Source organism: Morone saxatilis, unplaced genomic scaffold (assembly GCF_004916995.1).
Source record: "Morone saxatilis isolate NCDOM2014 unplaced genomic scaffold, NCSU_SB_2.0 Contig17, whole genome shotgun sequence".
Lineage (NCBI taxonomy): Eukaryota > Metazoa > Chordata > Actinopteri > Moronidae > Morone > Morone saxatilis.
Window position 1 is genome coordinate 26,242,318 of NW_023339729.1, and position 18,943 is coordinate 26,261,260.

General features: G+C 39.8%; 1 protein-coding gene across 1 annotated transcript in view; it reads left to right on the plus strand.

Annotated features, from left to right (window-relative positions):
• Positions 1-3,445, plus strand: part of pex6 (peroxisomal biogenesis factor 6) — a gene marked incomplete in the record, with an annotated part of 6,464 nt that extends 3,019 nt beyond the window's left edge. The window contains 4 exon segments of the mRNA XM_035660140.1: positions 207-334; positions 694-820; positions 2,856-3,006; positions 3,134-3,445. Coding sequence (XP_035516033.1) covers positions 207-334; positions 694-820; positions 2,856-3,006; positions 3,134-3,300 — 573 coding nt within the window.
• Between the last annotated feature and the right edge of the window lie 15,498 nt (positions 3,446-18,943).

Consider the following 18,943-nt stretch of genomic DNA (forward strand, 5'->3'; position numbering starts at 1 on the left):
AAAAAGAGATGTCCAAGCCATCCGACCCCCAAGGTGATCAGACCCGGTCCAGCCACAGCAACCCTGTAATGTCCATGTTCTGGTGTGTGTAACTATGGTAACTACGTCTGTGTGTGAGCAGTCCTGATGTCGCTGGACGATGTTCGGAGGTCCTTGCAAGCTAGTATAGAAAGAGATTCTGGACACGGTTCAACTTCCTCTGCCAGGGCGGCCAGAAGCTCCTGGTTTGGTCTGAACCGGACCCGGAGTTCCGCATCTACGGACCACCAGGACAGGAAAGACTCCTGCTTGCTAAAGCTGTGGCTAGCGAGGTTTCCATGACCTTCCGTTCCAGGTAGGACACCTTCCTCTTCCTTTCTTCAGTGATGTGTATGAGTGCTAGTCACTGATTGAAATGATTGATTGATTGTGATTGATTGATTAAATGATATATATTATATGATAATCTGCTCAAGTGTTAAAGTCCCAGAGCTCCATCAACATGACGTGGGTCAGAGTGAGGAAACATCAGAGAAGGTTGTAACAGTCAGTATTGATCAGTATAAGATCCCATATTGATTTGATTGGTCTCTGATCAATGACGCACGTATGATCCCCATATTGATTGGATTGGTCTCTGAATCAGTACTCACTGATTGGATCCCATATTGATTTGATTGGTGCTCTTGATCAGCACTGTTGTTTGTGGTTCAGTGTCAGCAGAGCGCGTCAGCAGCTCCCTGCGTCGTCCTTCTTCGATGAGCCTGGACCTCCTTCTGGCTCCCAGCAGGGGCGCAGTGGAGAACTCTGGGGGGTGATGGACAGTGAGGTTTACCTGCAGGTCAGTACCCTGAAACCGGACCCGGAACCGTCGGTACTGTGCGGCACAATAAAGTCTGATTGTAATGTTCGGACAGGGTCTGTCCAGCCGGCCGAGGCTCGACGCTCGCCACTCGCGTGCGGGGTGTTTGTGATCTGAGCCACAAACGGGTGTCCGTCACTGCTGGACCCAATCACTCGCTGAGGCCGGCAGGTCAGAGGTCTGCACAACCACACACACTGAGTGCACTGCTGCTGCCACCGAGCAAAGAATATAAATCATGGGTATTGTCTTTTTAAGTGTTAATTAAGAAATTTTACAGTGTAAAAACCAATGATCTATTAAAGTCCAGGTGAAGCTCCCTGCGATAACACAAATAATCCAGAACTAACCATTAACAAGCAGAGTGCTGGTTTATATGATTTGTTATTATTATGTAAAGTTAAAGTAATAGAAGTAATAAAAGTCATCTGTAAATGACAAAGTAATTAAGCTGTTTTATCACTGATTAAAAAAAAAACTTGTATTTGGAACATTTTTACCAAATTGCTTATACACTGAAAACAACATTAATCAAACTTCCATCCAATATATAACAAGATCTCGTCAAGTTAACCAATAATCCATTAAAATTACAACCAACTAATACTTTAACTGTAACTGCCAAAATAATGTTATAGTCAATTTTAGAAAGTTTTTTATTAATCTATAATATATTAAAGGAGTAAATATCGTGAAAACTATTAATTTTGCTAAATAATAATACTCTTTCGTCTCTTTTAAATTGATCCCATCAATCGTCCCTGATTAATGTAAAGATCCTCTGTGGTTTTATAACACTGAGCCCCCTTTCCAGGTCAGTTCTGGGCCGACGCTTGTGAAACTTGTCTGATGTGTCCTCGGTTTTGAATAAAACGGTCCTAACGTTTGAATTCAACGAGGACTCTGGTGTTCTCAAGCTGCCCAGGTCCCAGCCCAAATCCTCAGGAAAAGTAAGAACCAGCCTCCCCCTAACTGGCCTCCACCAACAAACATCTGTGGAGGAATAAACCTCCAACAACTAAATATCAACAAATCTTATCTTTATATATTCTGAACCTTTTTTCCCAAAACATCTCATATTAAAGTTAATTATTTAAATATATTTTTAAATATGTGCTTCATTTCACTCAATGCAATCTTGAGTAACAATCTTTCCAAAATCCTCAGTGGAGACTGTACCATAACGGAAGCCCATTATATAGGACAATCCGGCGCAAAAATGAACCTGGGGTTTATAAACACATGTAATAAGTTTGGTCTGTTCCTCCTGGCAATATTTCCATGGGGCCTAATCGCAACGTGACCTTAGTTTAGCTCCAAACCCATGCTAATTTACTTAAATGGCGAGTTCAACGGGGCACAGTCTCGGTCCTGTCCTTGTCCCTCTAACTTTTTGGAGCCTCCTCCCCCGCATTGCTCTCCATAATTTTATGATGGCCCGTTCAGGTCAGCATCTCAGTAGGTTGACGGTCACGTGGGCTGTTCCAAAAAATGGCGGCCCGCCTGTAAATGACGTGAGCTACGTTGTTCAAACTTATCTTTTTATAAATCTGTCCTGTTAGCACTTACAATTCTCAGTGCTGAGGTTTACAGGTAGGGCCCTTCATTTATGCACCCCTGTGTAGGTGGGTCATTTTGACCGTTAGTTGGTATAGAAAGCTTTCTTTTCACTTAACCCTGTGCCAAAACATTGAACTAGCGTATAGGTAATTTAGCGTTTTGGTGGCTAAAACTGGTCACGGCGATGAATGGAAAAAAATATCCCAGAGGAAACAGCACCAAAACTTCGGTAAAATAAGTGTTATTATTAACCCCAGGTTCATTTTGCGCGGGAATTGTCCTTTAATGTCACTAACATAAAATACAATGAAACCTTTTATAATAAAACTATTACCATGGTAACTCAAAATTATAAGATAAAAAGTCACTTTGTATTTCATATTTATTAAGTTTTTATCTCTGAACAGGGAGAGGAGGGTTGTTGTTGTGTGTAAACTGTAAAATGTGAATCAATCTTGGCTCCAGGTTCCAGCTGGACTCCGCCGTCGACCTGCGGGAGGTGGTGGACCGCTGCCCCGCTCACCTGACCGGCGCTGACCTGTACGCTCTCTGTTCGGACGCCATGACGGCCGCCATCAAGAGGAAGATCGCTCTCATCGATGCCGGTGAGAAAACAGGAAGTGTGACGGTGGAGCCTGAAACTTTAATAAAGTTCATTAGAGTAGCTCGCCTTTATTTCATCCTAACTCCTTCTCTCTCTCTCCCCCTGACACCCTCTCTCTCCCCCCTCAGGGCTGGACTCGGAGGACTCCCCCGTCCTGCTCTCCGTTGAGGATTTCTCTGCAGCGTTAGAAAACTTCCGGCCGTCAGTTTCGGACCAGGAGCTGCTGCGATACAGAAACCTTCAGCAGAAACTGAGAGACTCAGACGACGAAGGCTCCAAGAACTTTAATTTCTGAAAAATCTACATGTGCAAAACTGTAAATAATAATATATATATAATAATATAAATAATAATGATGTAAACAAGAAGTTAATTTATAAAATTGTGAGATTTAATTTCTGCCAGAAGCTCGTAAATAAACAGATTTCTGATTTTTCTGACTTTATTCTCAAATAACTGTAAATGTCTAATTCTTCTGTTAGCTTTACCCTGAGTCTGTTAGCATAGTGAAGACAACTCCCATAATCCAACGCTTCCCCTAGTGGCAACGTTTGTTATTGGGTTTAAGGAAAAATTATAAAATTATGATTTTTTAAAAACAACAACTGAAGTCTTTAGATTTAAAAGTTGAATATAAACGGTTCTACTGAACGAAACCAGTTAACCATAAAGAGATTTAATCAAAATACATTTTCATCATCAAACTTTCTACATTTGACTGCATTTAAAACTAAAATATAAAGTTCTGACAGAGTCGCCAATCTGCCAATCTGTTTAACCAAAACATTTCACAAAGTCATGACATGCTGAGATGCTAAGCTATTTACAGCTAGCCACTTTTATTTTTCAGTTTCAAAACAATCAATCACCTCAACAGGTAAAGCAGAAGAGAGGAAACCCAAAAGCAAAATGAATCAGTGGGAGAGCAAAGTGACAGTCGACAGTAAACAACCACATTTACTGAGAGCATTATCCTAAACAACACGTCGTCTGTTCTCCAGATTTTATTCCCTCAAAATCTAAACCTCCTGCTAGCGAAGGAAAGAGTTTATCATACATTTATTCATCATCAAGAAAAAAATCCTTATTCACGTCCTCGACCGTTGGAGCTCATTAGCTATAGCGCTACTTATTAGCTATAGCGCTAGCTTTGGCTACTGAGCTACCTATCTTTGGTTAGCTAAAGGGCTGTCACTTTTAACTTAGGATTCATTATCGGTTGAAAGCTGGAAAAATCTGTCCAACATCGGAACTGGTTGTGTCTTCATCTACATCTGTAAAACATTAGCTCAAAGAAAAGAAGCTATAAGTTTATAAGAATTATAAGACCAAACTGTAAAGTAGAAACTGGATAAAATAAAGCTGTAATGCTAAATGCTAGCTTGGCACCACAAATTCTACAATGTACCGATCATTTAGGATTAAGCTAATAGGTTTTAATTTTAGTAAATTATGTGTTAATTATTATTCATTTAAAGGTTCTGAATCCTGTTGTGTCTCCGTTTCAGAGAGTGAACGGGTTGTAGTGTAGCTTTGTTCCTCTGCTGCCAGGGGACCTTTGCTTCTATGTGTTCTAATGAGGGATGAGGGGTCAAAAGGTCGTGACCTTATCCCCCGAGTGCGCTTCCTTCCTCCGCTTCCCCTACAGGCCAACCAAGGGAGGCACACAACTTAACCACAGAAAGTCAACACAGAGTCCAGAAGTCAAAGCTAACATTAATGCTAAGTGGAACATATTGTCTGATTGTGCTTTTAGCTGGATAATGTTAGCTTGCTTCACTAACCCCGACCTCTAAATCCAAGATCGTCCTTCAGTAAACGTTGTGGTAATATTCTAATATATGTTTGTTAGCACTTCAGTTGTAAACAGCGTAATGCGTCGCTATAAACTGGTACTGCGAACTTGCTAGAGCATCAAACTTCTGACAAATGGTTTAGCCAACAATAAATTACGCTAACAGTACAAAGCTAACGATAGCAAGGGCATCCAGCTAGCTAACTGTAGCTAAGCTAAGGACGCCGACTGTAGTTCACTGAATGGCCACTGGTGTCACAATAACAACAGTTTAGTTAAAATTAAATTTAGTTTGAACCTTTAAACTGGATTTCTTTCGTGACAGCCCTGTTTAGCTTAGCATTAGCCAACAAATGTTATCAAATAAACATTTGTGCATTTTCAAGCAAACTGGTACCGAAATACAAAATGTACAAAAGTCTGAAAAAAAATAATTCTTCTGCCAATATATATACAGCATACAGCTAACAACCACTTTAGCTTTACGTTATATTTGTGTTGTGTTTATTTTATAATGGTGATATATATATATCAAATAAGAGAAGCAGTAGCGTTAGCAGTTAGCTAAGCTAGGTAGCTCGACCGTGCACATTTTCTAAATAAGTTCCCAGAACGAAAGTAAGTAAAGCAGAAATAAAGTAAAATCATTTAATTTTAACCATCCTGATAATCAATACAAATATTCGGTGACACTTTATATTAAGTCAGTAGTTTATTTCTGTGATATCACTTTTTACAGCAAGTCGATATGGTTAACAAGATCAGGTTTCCTCGATGGATGTCAGATTCATCAGTTTAAATCCTTTAATTTTGGTCCTTTTTCCAACGTTGAATGACAATGGCAATAAAAACTACAGGAAGTGGAGAACTTAATATAAAGTGTTACCATGTTAGATTCAGCTTTCAACATTCGGGATGCGTTTGTTAAATTGGTTTTTAAGTGAATCCATCACAGCAAAGTGGTCACTGTATGACCGCCGTATGACCGCCGTATGACCACTGTACGACCGCCGTACGACCGCCATACAGCTGCCACGACGAGCTGCTACACGAACGCCTCAAAGTGCGAGAATCTGGAGAAATTTAAAATAGTTGGTGAGAAGACTGACATCCTCATGGCTCAGAGTATGGAGGACCGAAACCGCCAAAATCAAACAAAAAATAGAAAAATTACCCAATAAATAACTATACCATTAAATGCACCAAAAATAGTATAAAAATTAAATATAGGTAATTAAATATAATTAATTTGCTTTAGTATTCATTTCCATTTCCATTAAATTGTACATTTCCTTTGTTAAATTTTATTTATTAGTGTATTTATTTCTTTATCAGTGTCCCTTTGGACCCCCCCCCAAAAATCGTTGAATTTATTTCAAATAAATAATTTTATTAAACATTTCTGCTTCATTATACAAATGAGGGGTGGTTCCTAATGGTTGATCGACATCAGACATCAATATTTTTGGTGCATTTAATGGAATAAATATACAGAATATATATTTTTATTTCTTTCCTTCATACAGATGCCAGCCAGATTTCAATTGGCGGAGCCATCTGCACTTAATTACTGTCACATGAACAACAGAAGAGTTGTTCCAGTTAGTTAGCTTGCTAAAAAGTTAGCTTGCTAAAGTGAGGTAACTTTATTAAAAAACAATTGCAGATCTATCTGTGGTTTTATTTAATGTCTTTCAGATGCTGGTTCAGATAAATCGAGCGTGAGATCTGCTCATATTTCTCCTCCCCATACGAGTCCTCAGCTTTCAGTGAAATAATGTTTTCAGCTGCTGTTCGATTGAGCAGCGGAAACTTATTAGCAGACAAACATCGTCAGTGTGACACATGAAGCTGATTTCTCCAGACGCTGCAGCGTTCGAGCCACTGTGGTCACGTACAGACAAAGACAAATGTTTTTGTTATGAAAAATAGAAAACTGAGAAGCTCCAGTCTGCGTCTCGTTGAGTCAATTAAAGACGTCCTGCAGGGCTCGGCTACCAACGCCGGCTTCTTGGTGTCGTGTGAAGCTTCGTTACTCTGACAGAAGAAGTGTGGCGGCGGTCGGCGTCCCATCAGGATTTAATCAGCAGCTGGTTTTGGATTCTTCTGAGTCTCAGAGACCTGGACCTGGAGCCCTGAAAGAGTCCAAACCGAGAGCACAGGAACAGCTGCTACCAACAGTTCTTACAGTCCAATGAGCCAAAAACCAACGTGTGTGTTTGGAGAAAGTGGGTGAAGCCGGTGAAGTCCAGGTCTTGGCGTAATCCGGATTAGTCTGGAGGTCTCAGTCTCTGTGGTTCGTCCTCTGGCTTCGCTCTGGTTTGTGGTTCCTGGGTTTTAGTTCGTCGCTGGGGCAAAGATCCAATGCACGGGTCTTCCTGGTCTTCCATATCTGACGAGCAGATGGTCTCCGTTGAGGACTCAGGTGAAGTGGGGCATCCGGCTGCAGGTTCTGGAAGACAGGGAACGTTTTTATGGACCGCATCAAAGTCTGACTCCTCAAACCGACATTCATTTAAAACAGGGACACAGACGAAGACGAGGAGGAAGGTCAGTGTACTCTGCGAGCGTCAGAAACAGAAAACGACCCGTTTCTGGTTTTATTTGATGCAAATCTCATTTATTGGTTTTGTGTTGATTCTTTTGTCCTGAAGTCTTTGGTGCAGCGACGTACAGAAACTTCATCAAGCTCATCAAATTACTGATTTTAATTTTAATAACAAAAACACACCAAAAACGTGTCGTTCTCTGTGTTTGTGAGTCCGTTGGCTTCAAAGTACGCTGATGGAAACAGTTTCTCTGATCAACAACCACAAGCTGAACACGAAACCCCGTTAAAACCAGTGAACCTTCTGCACTTTGTGAAAGTTTGTCCCAATGAAACAGAAACCGGGGCCGTTTGCTTTCACTTAATCACATTTCCTGTAAAACCAGTCGGCTGGAGACGAACTCTGAATAACATTATTCAGCATGGCTAACGTTAGCTAGCTTGCTCGCTAGCAAAATACTATATGAGTGGATATGTTAATTGGCTAACGTTAGCTTCTGCAATTATAAATGTGTATTATTAGAAACTGTTTTAGCGGCGATTAAATGATGCAATGGTAGCTAACCATTTTGCTGCATTAGCTAGCTAGCAATTTGTCTGCGTTAGCAAACAAGCTACTTTATTTAACAAGCTTTGCAGTACGGATGTGCGCTAATTATCGGCCTGTAATTGGAACTGAAGACGCACAGATCATAGAGCCAAAGCGTAACGCCGAGCACGGTGGGAATTCGGGTTAGCTTCAACATTAGACTGTTCGATTGTTGTAGACGTTACCTGATATTAACCTGCAGTTTGTCTGATATTTTGTGTGTTTTGTGACCTGCTTCGTTAACGGTTTTCCTCCTTGCTAACCCGTCCCGTGTTACTCGCTGATGGTGGGGTTCAGCATTCCTCCATGCAACATAAGCCATATTTACCGCTTACGTGGCCTTTGCTACTTTTGTGCGCTTCATCCTTTTCCTCCTCATGAGGGTCACCTGAGGCCTCTTCAACCCTGCGATCAGCAGCAGCAACCTGGGCCGCGACTTGGTGAGCCAGCTTCTCAGTAGCGTCCCCTTGGGAAACCTGGAGGAACAGCAGAGGTCAGTTAAAGCCTGGACGCTCTACTACATTTAAATACTGTCACTCACCGCTGCCACAAACAGGGATGAACAAATTCTACTTCAGAACCACACTGTATACTTCCAAAAACACAAACCAGTTGGAGATTGCAACCAACTTGCCTCACCCTCCCCTTCAAAGCGTGTAGGAGAAACTACGGTGGCCACGAAACGTGCAAAAAAACCTCCCTATCTAAAGCCAATGTTTGGTTTACGGTTCTCGCTCCTTCTGTAGATAGAAACATGTTCAAGTAACGAAAACACAGCGGTTCTTATACTCTGCTGATTTTACACGAATGAAAACAAACCTGTGAATATTATATTACATTCCTGACAATAGATCCTCCTCAGTGTTACACACTGGAGCTCACAGCCAATCTATCAGGGATTATTGATCGGTCTGTCCACGCTGTCTGCAGTAAGTCTAAAATCCAGTAATCTGAATTTTAGCCCTTAAAATGTTTAAAACATGATTTTGATAATGGATTGGATTACTAAAGTTAACCTTACCTTTACGTAAGTCTGACTTTTAATTTGTATTGATCATGTTACAAAACAACAAACAAATACAACCAATACAAATACCAGTTTTCTCTCATAGTCTGCCAGTTATATTATTATATGTTCCTGATGTGGTTCATGTTCCCTTCAGGATGAATTGTAAGAACTTTACATCCCATCATCCTCAGCTGGACTTTGTGTTTAGTGCTAATTAGCTAATGTTGCTAAGCATGTTAACTGATGGTAAGATTTATATTATAGTCTCAACACTTTCTACACAACAACCTGATAACATAAAAACTCTTTTAGTTGTTGATCGAAGATTGATTGACAGGTAAATGTCACATAATTATTGGCTGAAATCAGTAAATTCATGCTTACGTAAAAATACAGTTTTCATTAACAGGAGTTTGTTTTCTCTGCAGAGATTTACTTTCCTAACAAACCAACTGAAGTTTCGCGGTCTGCCTAGATGTCTTTTTGCCTCCATGTTCTCAGTTACTCTACTGAACACCATCAGATAATGAAAACTACAGAAACACACGGTAATAAACCAAATTCATGCTTTCATAAGATGGACGATGGTGGAAAGACTTCGTAGCGTTCTGAGACGTGTTTCTGGGATTTTGCAGCTGTGTAATAATCATGAAAAGAGGCTGCGAAGATGATTAGTTTCACTAATAATCAATCAATCAATCAATCAGAAACCTGTGAAAAATAATATTTTTATCTACAGAGGGAGCGGGTCCTCTTCCGGCGCAGTCCGCCATGTTGAACCGCCATGTTTCTACAGTAGCCCAGAACGAACAAACCAAAACATTGGCTGTAGATCAGGTTGGCTGCAGCCACTGTAGTTTCTTCTTCGTGGTTGGAAGAGAAAAGGTGAAGCGAGGGAGTTGCAGTCGCTCCGGGATTTAGCAGCTTTTTTTGAGTGGATTGTTGCATCATAAAGTAATGATGTCACTGCAGCTTTTCTAAAACACTGTGCGGCAACTGGTTCCAGTGAACATCAACGGGAGTTTATATGGATTACCTATAACAGCTAATGTTAGCAGTGACAACTAACCAATAGCTACACTGCTTGAAATGAGCGCACTGTCAATACTTCCGACAGCGAAGAGACATTTTTTAAAGTTGTAAAATGTAAAACATACGAATTCTTGCAGGAATTTATCTTTTTCCCCTCACACATATAAAGTTAGCAATGTTTGTTTCACTGGAACCAGTTGTCTTCAGTTTTAAATGAACTGAACGCCTCCCCCAGTGTTTGGTTTGTCCGTTCTGGGCTAGCGTAGAAACATGGTGGTTCAACATGGCGGACTCCACCATAAGAGGACCCGCTTCCTCTGTAGATAAAAACATTCTCAGGTAACAAAATGATTCCTATTTTCAGTTGATTAAACACTAATGAAAACATACTTATTGATATATTAATTAATGTTTCACTCTGGAGCTTCAACAAACATTAATAGATTAAATTTGATGGTTCCAGGTTCTGAAGGGCTCTCCTCACTGACGTACTCTGAGCTCGAGGGTGCTGTGACGGGCATTTTTCACAGGTTTCTGATTGATTGATGGATTGATAGTGAAAATAATCATTAGAAACACGTCTCAGACACTACGAACTCCTAACAGACAGGTTTGAAAGGAGAAAGCGTAAATCTGGTTTATTACCACGTGTTTCTGTAGTTTTCATTATGTGATGGTGTTCTTCAGTAAAGTAACTGAGAACATGGAGACAAAAAGACGTCACGTCCTCTCTGGAGCAGAAAGCGGCGCTGGACCTCGGCGCTCTCCTCACCGAAACAAACGTTTGAGGTTTTTTAAGCCTCTTCTCGACAAACAGCCGTGACCTTTGTGTCTTTACACGAGTGGTGACCTCTGCTGAGTGCGATGGAAAAAAAAACCTCTCAATTGTTTGTTTGTGCTGTTGGAGCTGGAACCAGCCAGAGAGAAATCTAGCAACGTGTGGACGAGGAAGGGCCTTGCTGACGCCATTGTTGTCGCCCGTGGGGGTCGATGTTAAATGTACCGAGGGTCACATTGTTTGTGTTGCCCCCCCACATCCCCCTCCCTTTAGCCCTTTCATTATCCTCATGTGATCGACTCCAGTTCGTCTCCTCCTGGAGCTTACAGCCGCATCTTCACTTTTAACTGAGTATCCTCCGTGCGAGGACCAGCCGCCATCTTTAAATCCTCCTCGTCTCTTTGGCGTCTTGCTGACCTCGACTTTCACACTCGTGGTTTTTCCTTACTGTTCCTTTCTTTGGGGATCCGTCTGATAACAGCGGTACCTTACCTTCTCCTTCATAACTCATCCTGTTGTTTGTCTCGTCAAGTTCCCTAAACTTTGTTCCCTACACACACTCTCCTTCCACCTCCTCCTGTTTTCTCTTACTGACCGGCCACCGACGTCCTTCGAGTCAGAGGAAGCAGGTAACTTTGACATAGTCCCGGTGCGTCCGGCCTGCAGCAGCAGCCAGCGAGAGGAGCTCACTCTTAATATCTGAGTCACCTAACGACGAACGAGCTGGCAGATCATCATCAGCAACGTCACCGACGCTCCCTTCAGCATGAAAACAACCGCTCATCCCAAAACTTAGTAATAATCCAGGTGAGTTTGTGTTCACAGCTGCCACTAAATCTCAAACTTTACAAACCGCGACCTTAAAGGCATCAAGTTCTTGCTTTTATCGAGTTTTTAAAAGTGGACCTCTGCGTCCCGGTCGATGTGATCCACCCCCGAGCTCTCCATCAGCAACCTATCAATACTCTACCTCTGCACACGAACACACAGACGGCGGTCCTTACCAGTTGACCCCACACATTTGTTAGGTTATGCCCCCGGCGTCCCTGCAGAGGCACATATATGATCCCCCGCTGCAGCGCTTCCTCTCACACTAGAAGTTTCAGCCAAAAACAAATCTGCTAAATAATAGGAGGCCATGAACCGGCCCGAGGGCGGGGGGCGGGGGGGCTTTAAAAAGGAGGGTCCACTCAGCACTTCTGACTGCAAAACGCCAACGGATGATCCCAGCACACGTAGCCAATCAGGGAGCAGAATGAACCTGTTGCCATGGCGCCGAGCGCTGAGCGTTTTTGGGGAGGGGGGGTGAAGGAAGAGTTTAACCTCTTCTATCATCAAAACCAAGACTTCAGTTTAAACTCCAGGACTGTTTTTTCCCAAGAAACTGAGACTTGTTGAAAACAAATAATATATATAATATATTTATAATTATATATAATTATAATAATTATTTTTGTAAAGCTTTCTATTGTATTTTTAAATAAATGGAAATATGAATAAAATTACAAAGTACTTATATAACAATTAGTGTTAATTTACATTTACATACAAGTTTCATTAATATTTACAGTTTAATAGATTAAACTCCTAAATTCAACTCTAATACTGTTAATAACTTTCTAAAATTATGTAAAATCAGTGACATTAACAGTAAAAAGTATTATTTGTGTAACTTAAATGGATTAGTTGGTTAACTGACAGATATCTTGTATAATTCTGGAAGTTGAATAAATGTTGTTTATCAGTGTATAAGCATGGTAAACTTGCCAAATACAGTTTTTATCAGTTGTAAACAGCCAAAATTTACTGTAATTTCACAGATAAATGACTTTTATTACAGTTCTATAAACTTTTAACATTCCACATTAAAATAAAATCAATCCAATAATAAACAGCACTCGTGCTGTAAATGTAAAGTCTGATTGTTTGTATTACAGCAGTGTTTTATTGTTCTACTTTCACTAGGAGAGATAAAAGGAAAGACATTTTAATTTTACTTTAATTTTAAAACTATACTATTTGTTTTGATAGTAATTTGCATTCTCTTATATTAACAATGTGCTTTAGCTTGTAATAAACTATTTAAATTATTTGTATGGTTTGGGTTCGATTCTGGCTCAGTCTGAGCGTTTGAACCCAATCAAAGCTTTACTTTAGGCACCGATGGATCAGTTGAAGCATTTTCTCTCTTAAATCTGTTTGATTGTACTTTTTGTCTTTTTTGGGATTTGATCTGTCTTCTTGTTTTTAGAAGTTCTGAACATAAATTAAGATTTCCTCTCTTTTTTTCTACAATATACTTTATATATTATGTATTTGAAATGTAGGTGAGTAAACTGACTCAGTGACATCTTTTATAGGTAAATCAATAACTGCAGATATGGATGAATATTGATCAGAGATGAGTTTTCCTGACACATTCTCTGTCTGTATTTTTATCATTGTAACAATCAGACTTAATATTCTTCTGTTCTGACACATTCAGTGTTTTGTTCTTCCTGACATTTGTTCTATTAACTCTTTGTTGTTTTAACTTTGTACTTTTCTAATGCAGGACGACGCTGTCTTCAGTTTGTGTACCTTAGTTCGTCCCAATCTCATTTGAAAACACAAAATTAGCTATATGGTGACAGCACAAAACTTCCCACATTAATTACATTTATTATGTTTTTTATTCAACATTTTCTGAAATTAATTTTTTGATTAAAATGGTATTAAATAATGTGCAGATTTGCATACATACATTGGCATTCATTTATGAAACAAGAATGATGTAATAAACGTGGTATTAGTGGTCTGTATGAGCTGTAATGTGATCTGCCTTTAAATGTAATACATTGTTGTTTTAAAATGACCTTTATTTTGAAAAATCACATTTCAAGAGATGATTGGTATCGTCAGTCACTAACTGGAGGTCTTGAATGTTTTATTTAAACAAATTGAAAAACAGCTGCAGGTGAGTTTTCCTGCTGTTCAAACCTGTCAGATCTTTATTTAAAATAGAGTTTAAACCTTTTATTTATTTATTTTTATTATTAGTATTATTATTTCTGTATAACTGATCTAAACCTGATGAGCCAGCTGTCTGTCTGCTCTGTAGAGGGTGCTGTGGCATCAGGAGAACACAGAGAGGTGCAGAGGAGGGAGGAAGAGGAGGGGTGAGGAAGAGGAGGGAGGAGGGAGGAGGCTGTGTAGGCGTGTTTAGTCTCAGTCTGAGAGGATCACCCCGCTGTTTGTTCACTGCTGCAGAGATCAACCTGGAGGAAGAGAGGAGGGGGGAGGACGGCCGGCACTGCAATGCAGAACATCAGAGGAGGGAGGGAGGAAGAGGAGGGAGAGAGCTGCCAGCTCTGCAGAAAGGGGGAGGTTCAGGGATTCCCTGTTGGTTTGGAAAAGCTCCAGAAGGAGAAACAGATTAAAACGTATTTCAGTCTTCAAAAACAATATTTTCACTTTAAACAGTTCAAATTCCTTTAATGTTGTAACAATAAAGGAATTCTTAATATCTACAATCTATTTATTATTATTGTTGTTATTATTATTGATATAAATACTGGGGGGTCGAGTTCATTTTCCACAGTCGTATAATTTACTGATCCAGTATCGATACGTTTGATCATTTATTAGTTTTATTCCTTTTTGTTTAATGAGTCACAATGAAGAGTTTCAGGTTGTTTTGTGACAGTCGCGGCCTAAAGTTCCTGAGCTTGAAGCTTAAACACTTTCAGACATAACGTAGGTCGAAGGTCATCACTGCAGGAATTCTGTCTGTCTGTATGTCTGTCTGTGGGAAAAGCAACAAACACACTGACTGACTGTAACTCTCAAATTATTTTAATTTACAATGTAAAATGTCTACATTGAATAAATGTTAAGAACTGTATCAGATTGAATCGTAGCTCGTATCAGACGGGACGGAGACACATCACTAATATTGGAGAATGGATGATTAAATTCCATCAGATTTATCACATCAAAAATATTGCAGAAGGGCGACCATTTCTCTCTCTGAGTGAAACTAAAACTTTATCTGGAGCAGGCTGGATTGCTGTAATGAACTCCTTTCTGGTCGACCCAGAAAGTTAAAACTCGGCTGCAGCTGATTCAGAAAGAGAGGACACGTTAACACAAGTCTTTACATCGGTTGTGTTGTTTTTAAAGCATTTTAAAAGGATTTTTAGTCATTATTTACCTTATTTTTATTATGTAGTTTTAAGGATAGCTTTTATTAAACACCTGTAAAATATGTTTTTATCTTCGTATTTTATTTTTCAATCTACCTTATTAGTTTGTATTCAATTCTGTCCTATTATCATCTGTGAAGCACTTTAAACTGCAATAAACTGTATGAAAGGTGCTGCACCAATAAAGTTTGATTGTTTTGCACATTTCATACCTCAGAAAAATACAAAACTAATATAAAATATATATATTGTAGATTGTAGATCATAATTTGTCTTCAATCTCAATTTGTTAGAAATAAAGTTTCGTAAGAAGTATTGAGAACTGTGTTAAATCGTGAGTTGAGCGTACAAACAGAACAAATGAGAGCCAAAAAGTAGAAAGTATAAAATCATTTATTGACATGTGATTTTTTTTATAAATGCTCTTTGTGCTGATATAGTTTCCATTCCTGACAATAAGTGAAGAACAGAAATAAGAATATATATCTGTGGTTACAACAAGTCTTCTCTCAAGCTTTTCCTTAAAGTTAGGAATTTCCGAAACAGTGCATACGTGATATTGACAAAGACTTTGTACCATTGTAACATCGAGGTGCTCTTCATGCACAGACGGCGGTCGTTACATACACGTGACCGACAGCAGAAGTTAGTAAAGTTTAGAGAGAATGAAACCTAAAGAGATATTCAAGCAGCAAGGCTTTAATATCCGTCTTCCCTTTAAAAAAAAATAAAAACACGCCATGCAGAGACGACAAACGACCAAAGTGCATCAGTGTGGACGCCGGCGGCCACAAACAACAACCGGCCTCTCAGTACAAACAGCGTACATGGCAATAATTGCATATTAAGACGTTATATTATATCACAACTACACAGAGTACACGAGACAAACGTACTTCTTATCTTCTGTCTTCTCAGGTGACATTTTAGGCTACATTTCATCTGATTAGAAGGAATAAAGCATCAAATGTGTCCTGATGCTGCAGATATTTCATTGCTAGTTTTCAGTTGTGAACAGATCCGACGGAATTTGAGGTTAATTCTGGTTTGTTATCACATTCGCAGATGACACTCAACTTTTTATATACTAAAAGAAATAGGTTATAGTTAATATTATCAATCTGGTTTGCCTAAAATCTGCATTTAAATGATGTTGGGAGTGAGCTCAAAGTGAAAACTAAACTCCAGTTGACGCCATGTTTGTGCTAGATTCAGATGTTTTGACAAAACCTCAACTTCCCTCAACAAATACAAAGACAGGAGATAATTTCACTTGTTCGGATTTCAGTCTGAAAGCTGATTTTCAGGATTAATGTGGTTAAATATATGACATTCAAAGCCACTCGATGTCGCACTACAGCATGGCGGCATCTCAGGCCAGACTACATAGACAAAACCAGTCATTTTACCTTGCAGATAATTATAAAACACACTTTAAACTGGACAGAAACAAAATAAAAGTCCCCAAATTCTGACAGCATTATGGAAAGGATTCCTACAGAGATAGACCTTTATGTTTAACCAGAAATCAGCCTATAATATCAGCTATCACTCTCCACCAGACTCCAGAGACAGACAGAAACAAAATAAAACTCACTAAAACCGTCTCTGTTAGTCTTTCCAACAATCACCAACTCTGTTTTGGTGGCAAATAAATTCTTAATTCACTGACGTCAATAATAAAAACAGCAGTTTGAGAACACGGCTCGGTGTGACGCCTCTGCTCCACTATATCTTTACAAAGCTAATAGTTGTTTGCAGCTATGTTTTAAATATCGTATGTATGACCATTAAGGAGACATGAAGACATTTCAGTATGTTTGGGGCGTGTTTTTACCTTGACCGACAGGTGTCTCGGCCATCAGCTCTAGGATTTTGGGTTATCCAGTAGCTGACAAAGGTGGTAACGAGAAGAAAACACAAACTCCAGGTTTCACATTTCTTTAGAAATCTGTAAGAGACCTCAGAGACGACTGTAAAAAAGTTAATTCCGACTGTGGTGTTGGACCAGTAGCATCTGCAAAATGTAGCGGGCAAGATGTAAACCTGACTGGTTGACTGGAGGAGGGAGAGACCAGTGAAACCGTTTCAGATAACTTATTATTGAGGTTTACTGCTAGATAGATAGAAAGTTCTGGAACTTCGATGGAGGCACAGATGAAGATGCTAAAGCTAATGAGTGAGTACTGGACAAGCCAGAAGGATTTATCAGAGCTCTCCTGGGAGTCTATTGGCTGTTGTGACCTCCGACCAAGTGGCAAATAAGCCTGCAATTCCTCTAACGGCCACTAGAGGCTGGCTGCAAGAGTGAGTCAGTCTCCATAAGACCCCATATTAAAAAGGCCAACTTTACAGCAGAAATATGATAAATGTGATATAAAATGTCTACAGCCAGGTACAAAAACACTTTTGGTCTCTAGAGCTAATTTTCCCATTCATGACAACTGTACAACTCACCCCTTTAAATCATATTAAGGCTTAAAGTTATGCATAATTAAGGGCGTGGCCACTTTGAGTGATATGTGCGGCTGTTTTCAGTAACCAGGCTTCATTCAGCCGCCTCAGATCCACCCATGCTCCACGTATTAGCCGGGAGGACTGCCAAGATGGCGACGACCAGAGCCGACCGCACTGATCTTTACAACAGCTCTTCACAGAGAGTCTGTGTCTCCAACTAAACAGTCTTACAGGACCAACAGCGACACACTGATGATCACTAATGAAGCAAATTAAATTCACAACAATGAAATTACAAGAATCTCTGTCAAAAGAGGCACCAACTACAATATGGTTCTCTTAGGTTGAGCAGGTTTTATACAACCTCCTCACACTGATGTACCTCCTGTACAATTATCCTGTATGGCCGATGGTCGTTTCATATTGGATGTAGCAAAAACAAAGACAGGAAATGCTGAATGTTTCCACCCTTCACCAAAAGATAAAACCACTGAACTGGTCACTAACAGAGAAATTACTGCGTACGAGACCCTCTCTCCATCCGGTGTGAACCTCCGATCTGTGTCTAATATTAGGGATGTTCCCGGCGACCCATTTCACCGTCGCTTAAACTTAAAATTGAGTCTTGAGACTTGATTCGTTTAAAAGTAAGAAAGCGGATTTGTTTGAGCAGCCGCCTGCAGGGGCTGAATCTCCGGATAGTAAAGACGACATTAACCAGCGTTCTTCATTAATAAAACATAATAATTAGTTTAACCGACATTTTGACTAATCGTGCACAAGATTGGCTGTGGAAGGTCATAGGAACCATCCAACATGTGGAATCTGATTACTGATGTGTTTGGATGTTTTAACCTCGTTGGCTCCATTCAGAACTGAAAACTATGAAAGCCCATTTCTACCAATGTGACATTATTTTGAGATACTAATTAAAAATACTAAGAATCTTATTTTCCTGTGACATTGGCAGAAATGGGCTTCCATAGGAAACTCACCAACATGGAAACATGCATACACAGATTTAATTTTTTTAATAAAAACTAAAATACCATCCAGTCAAATGTCCAGCTCGGTGCAGGAATTAAACATCAGACACATTCAGTGCCTCATTTTCACTGCGCTGCATTAAATCTCTCCCACTCTGGATATTAAACGCTACTGATCTCACTGCACACAGTTTAGTCTGCAGGAAAGCTGAGACGTTCTGACGCTTTTTTCTCTAATAAATTCCAAATTCTCACAGGGAAACTGACCATGACCTGGAAGTCTGGTCCACAATTTCTTTTAATGAGTTCAACAGCTTCCTGATTAGTTTGTCTTTTGATTGATACCAATCACAGAGCAGTGCTGTGATATGAAGTCAAACAGTGCTATCAAAATAACAAACCTATAAGTCTTTTACTCAGTTTCCATCTGTGTACTTGAATCAATTAAGCTATAATCAGCAGGTCCGTTAGTTTTGGAGAGGAGGAGACCTCTGTGGAAAATTGGGCTCTCGGTAGAAACCTCCTGAACCATGAACACTGAAGGAATCCTAATCGGGAGA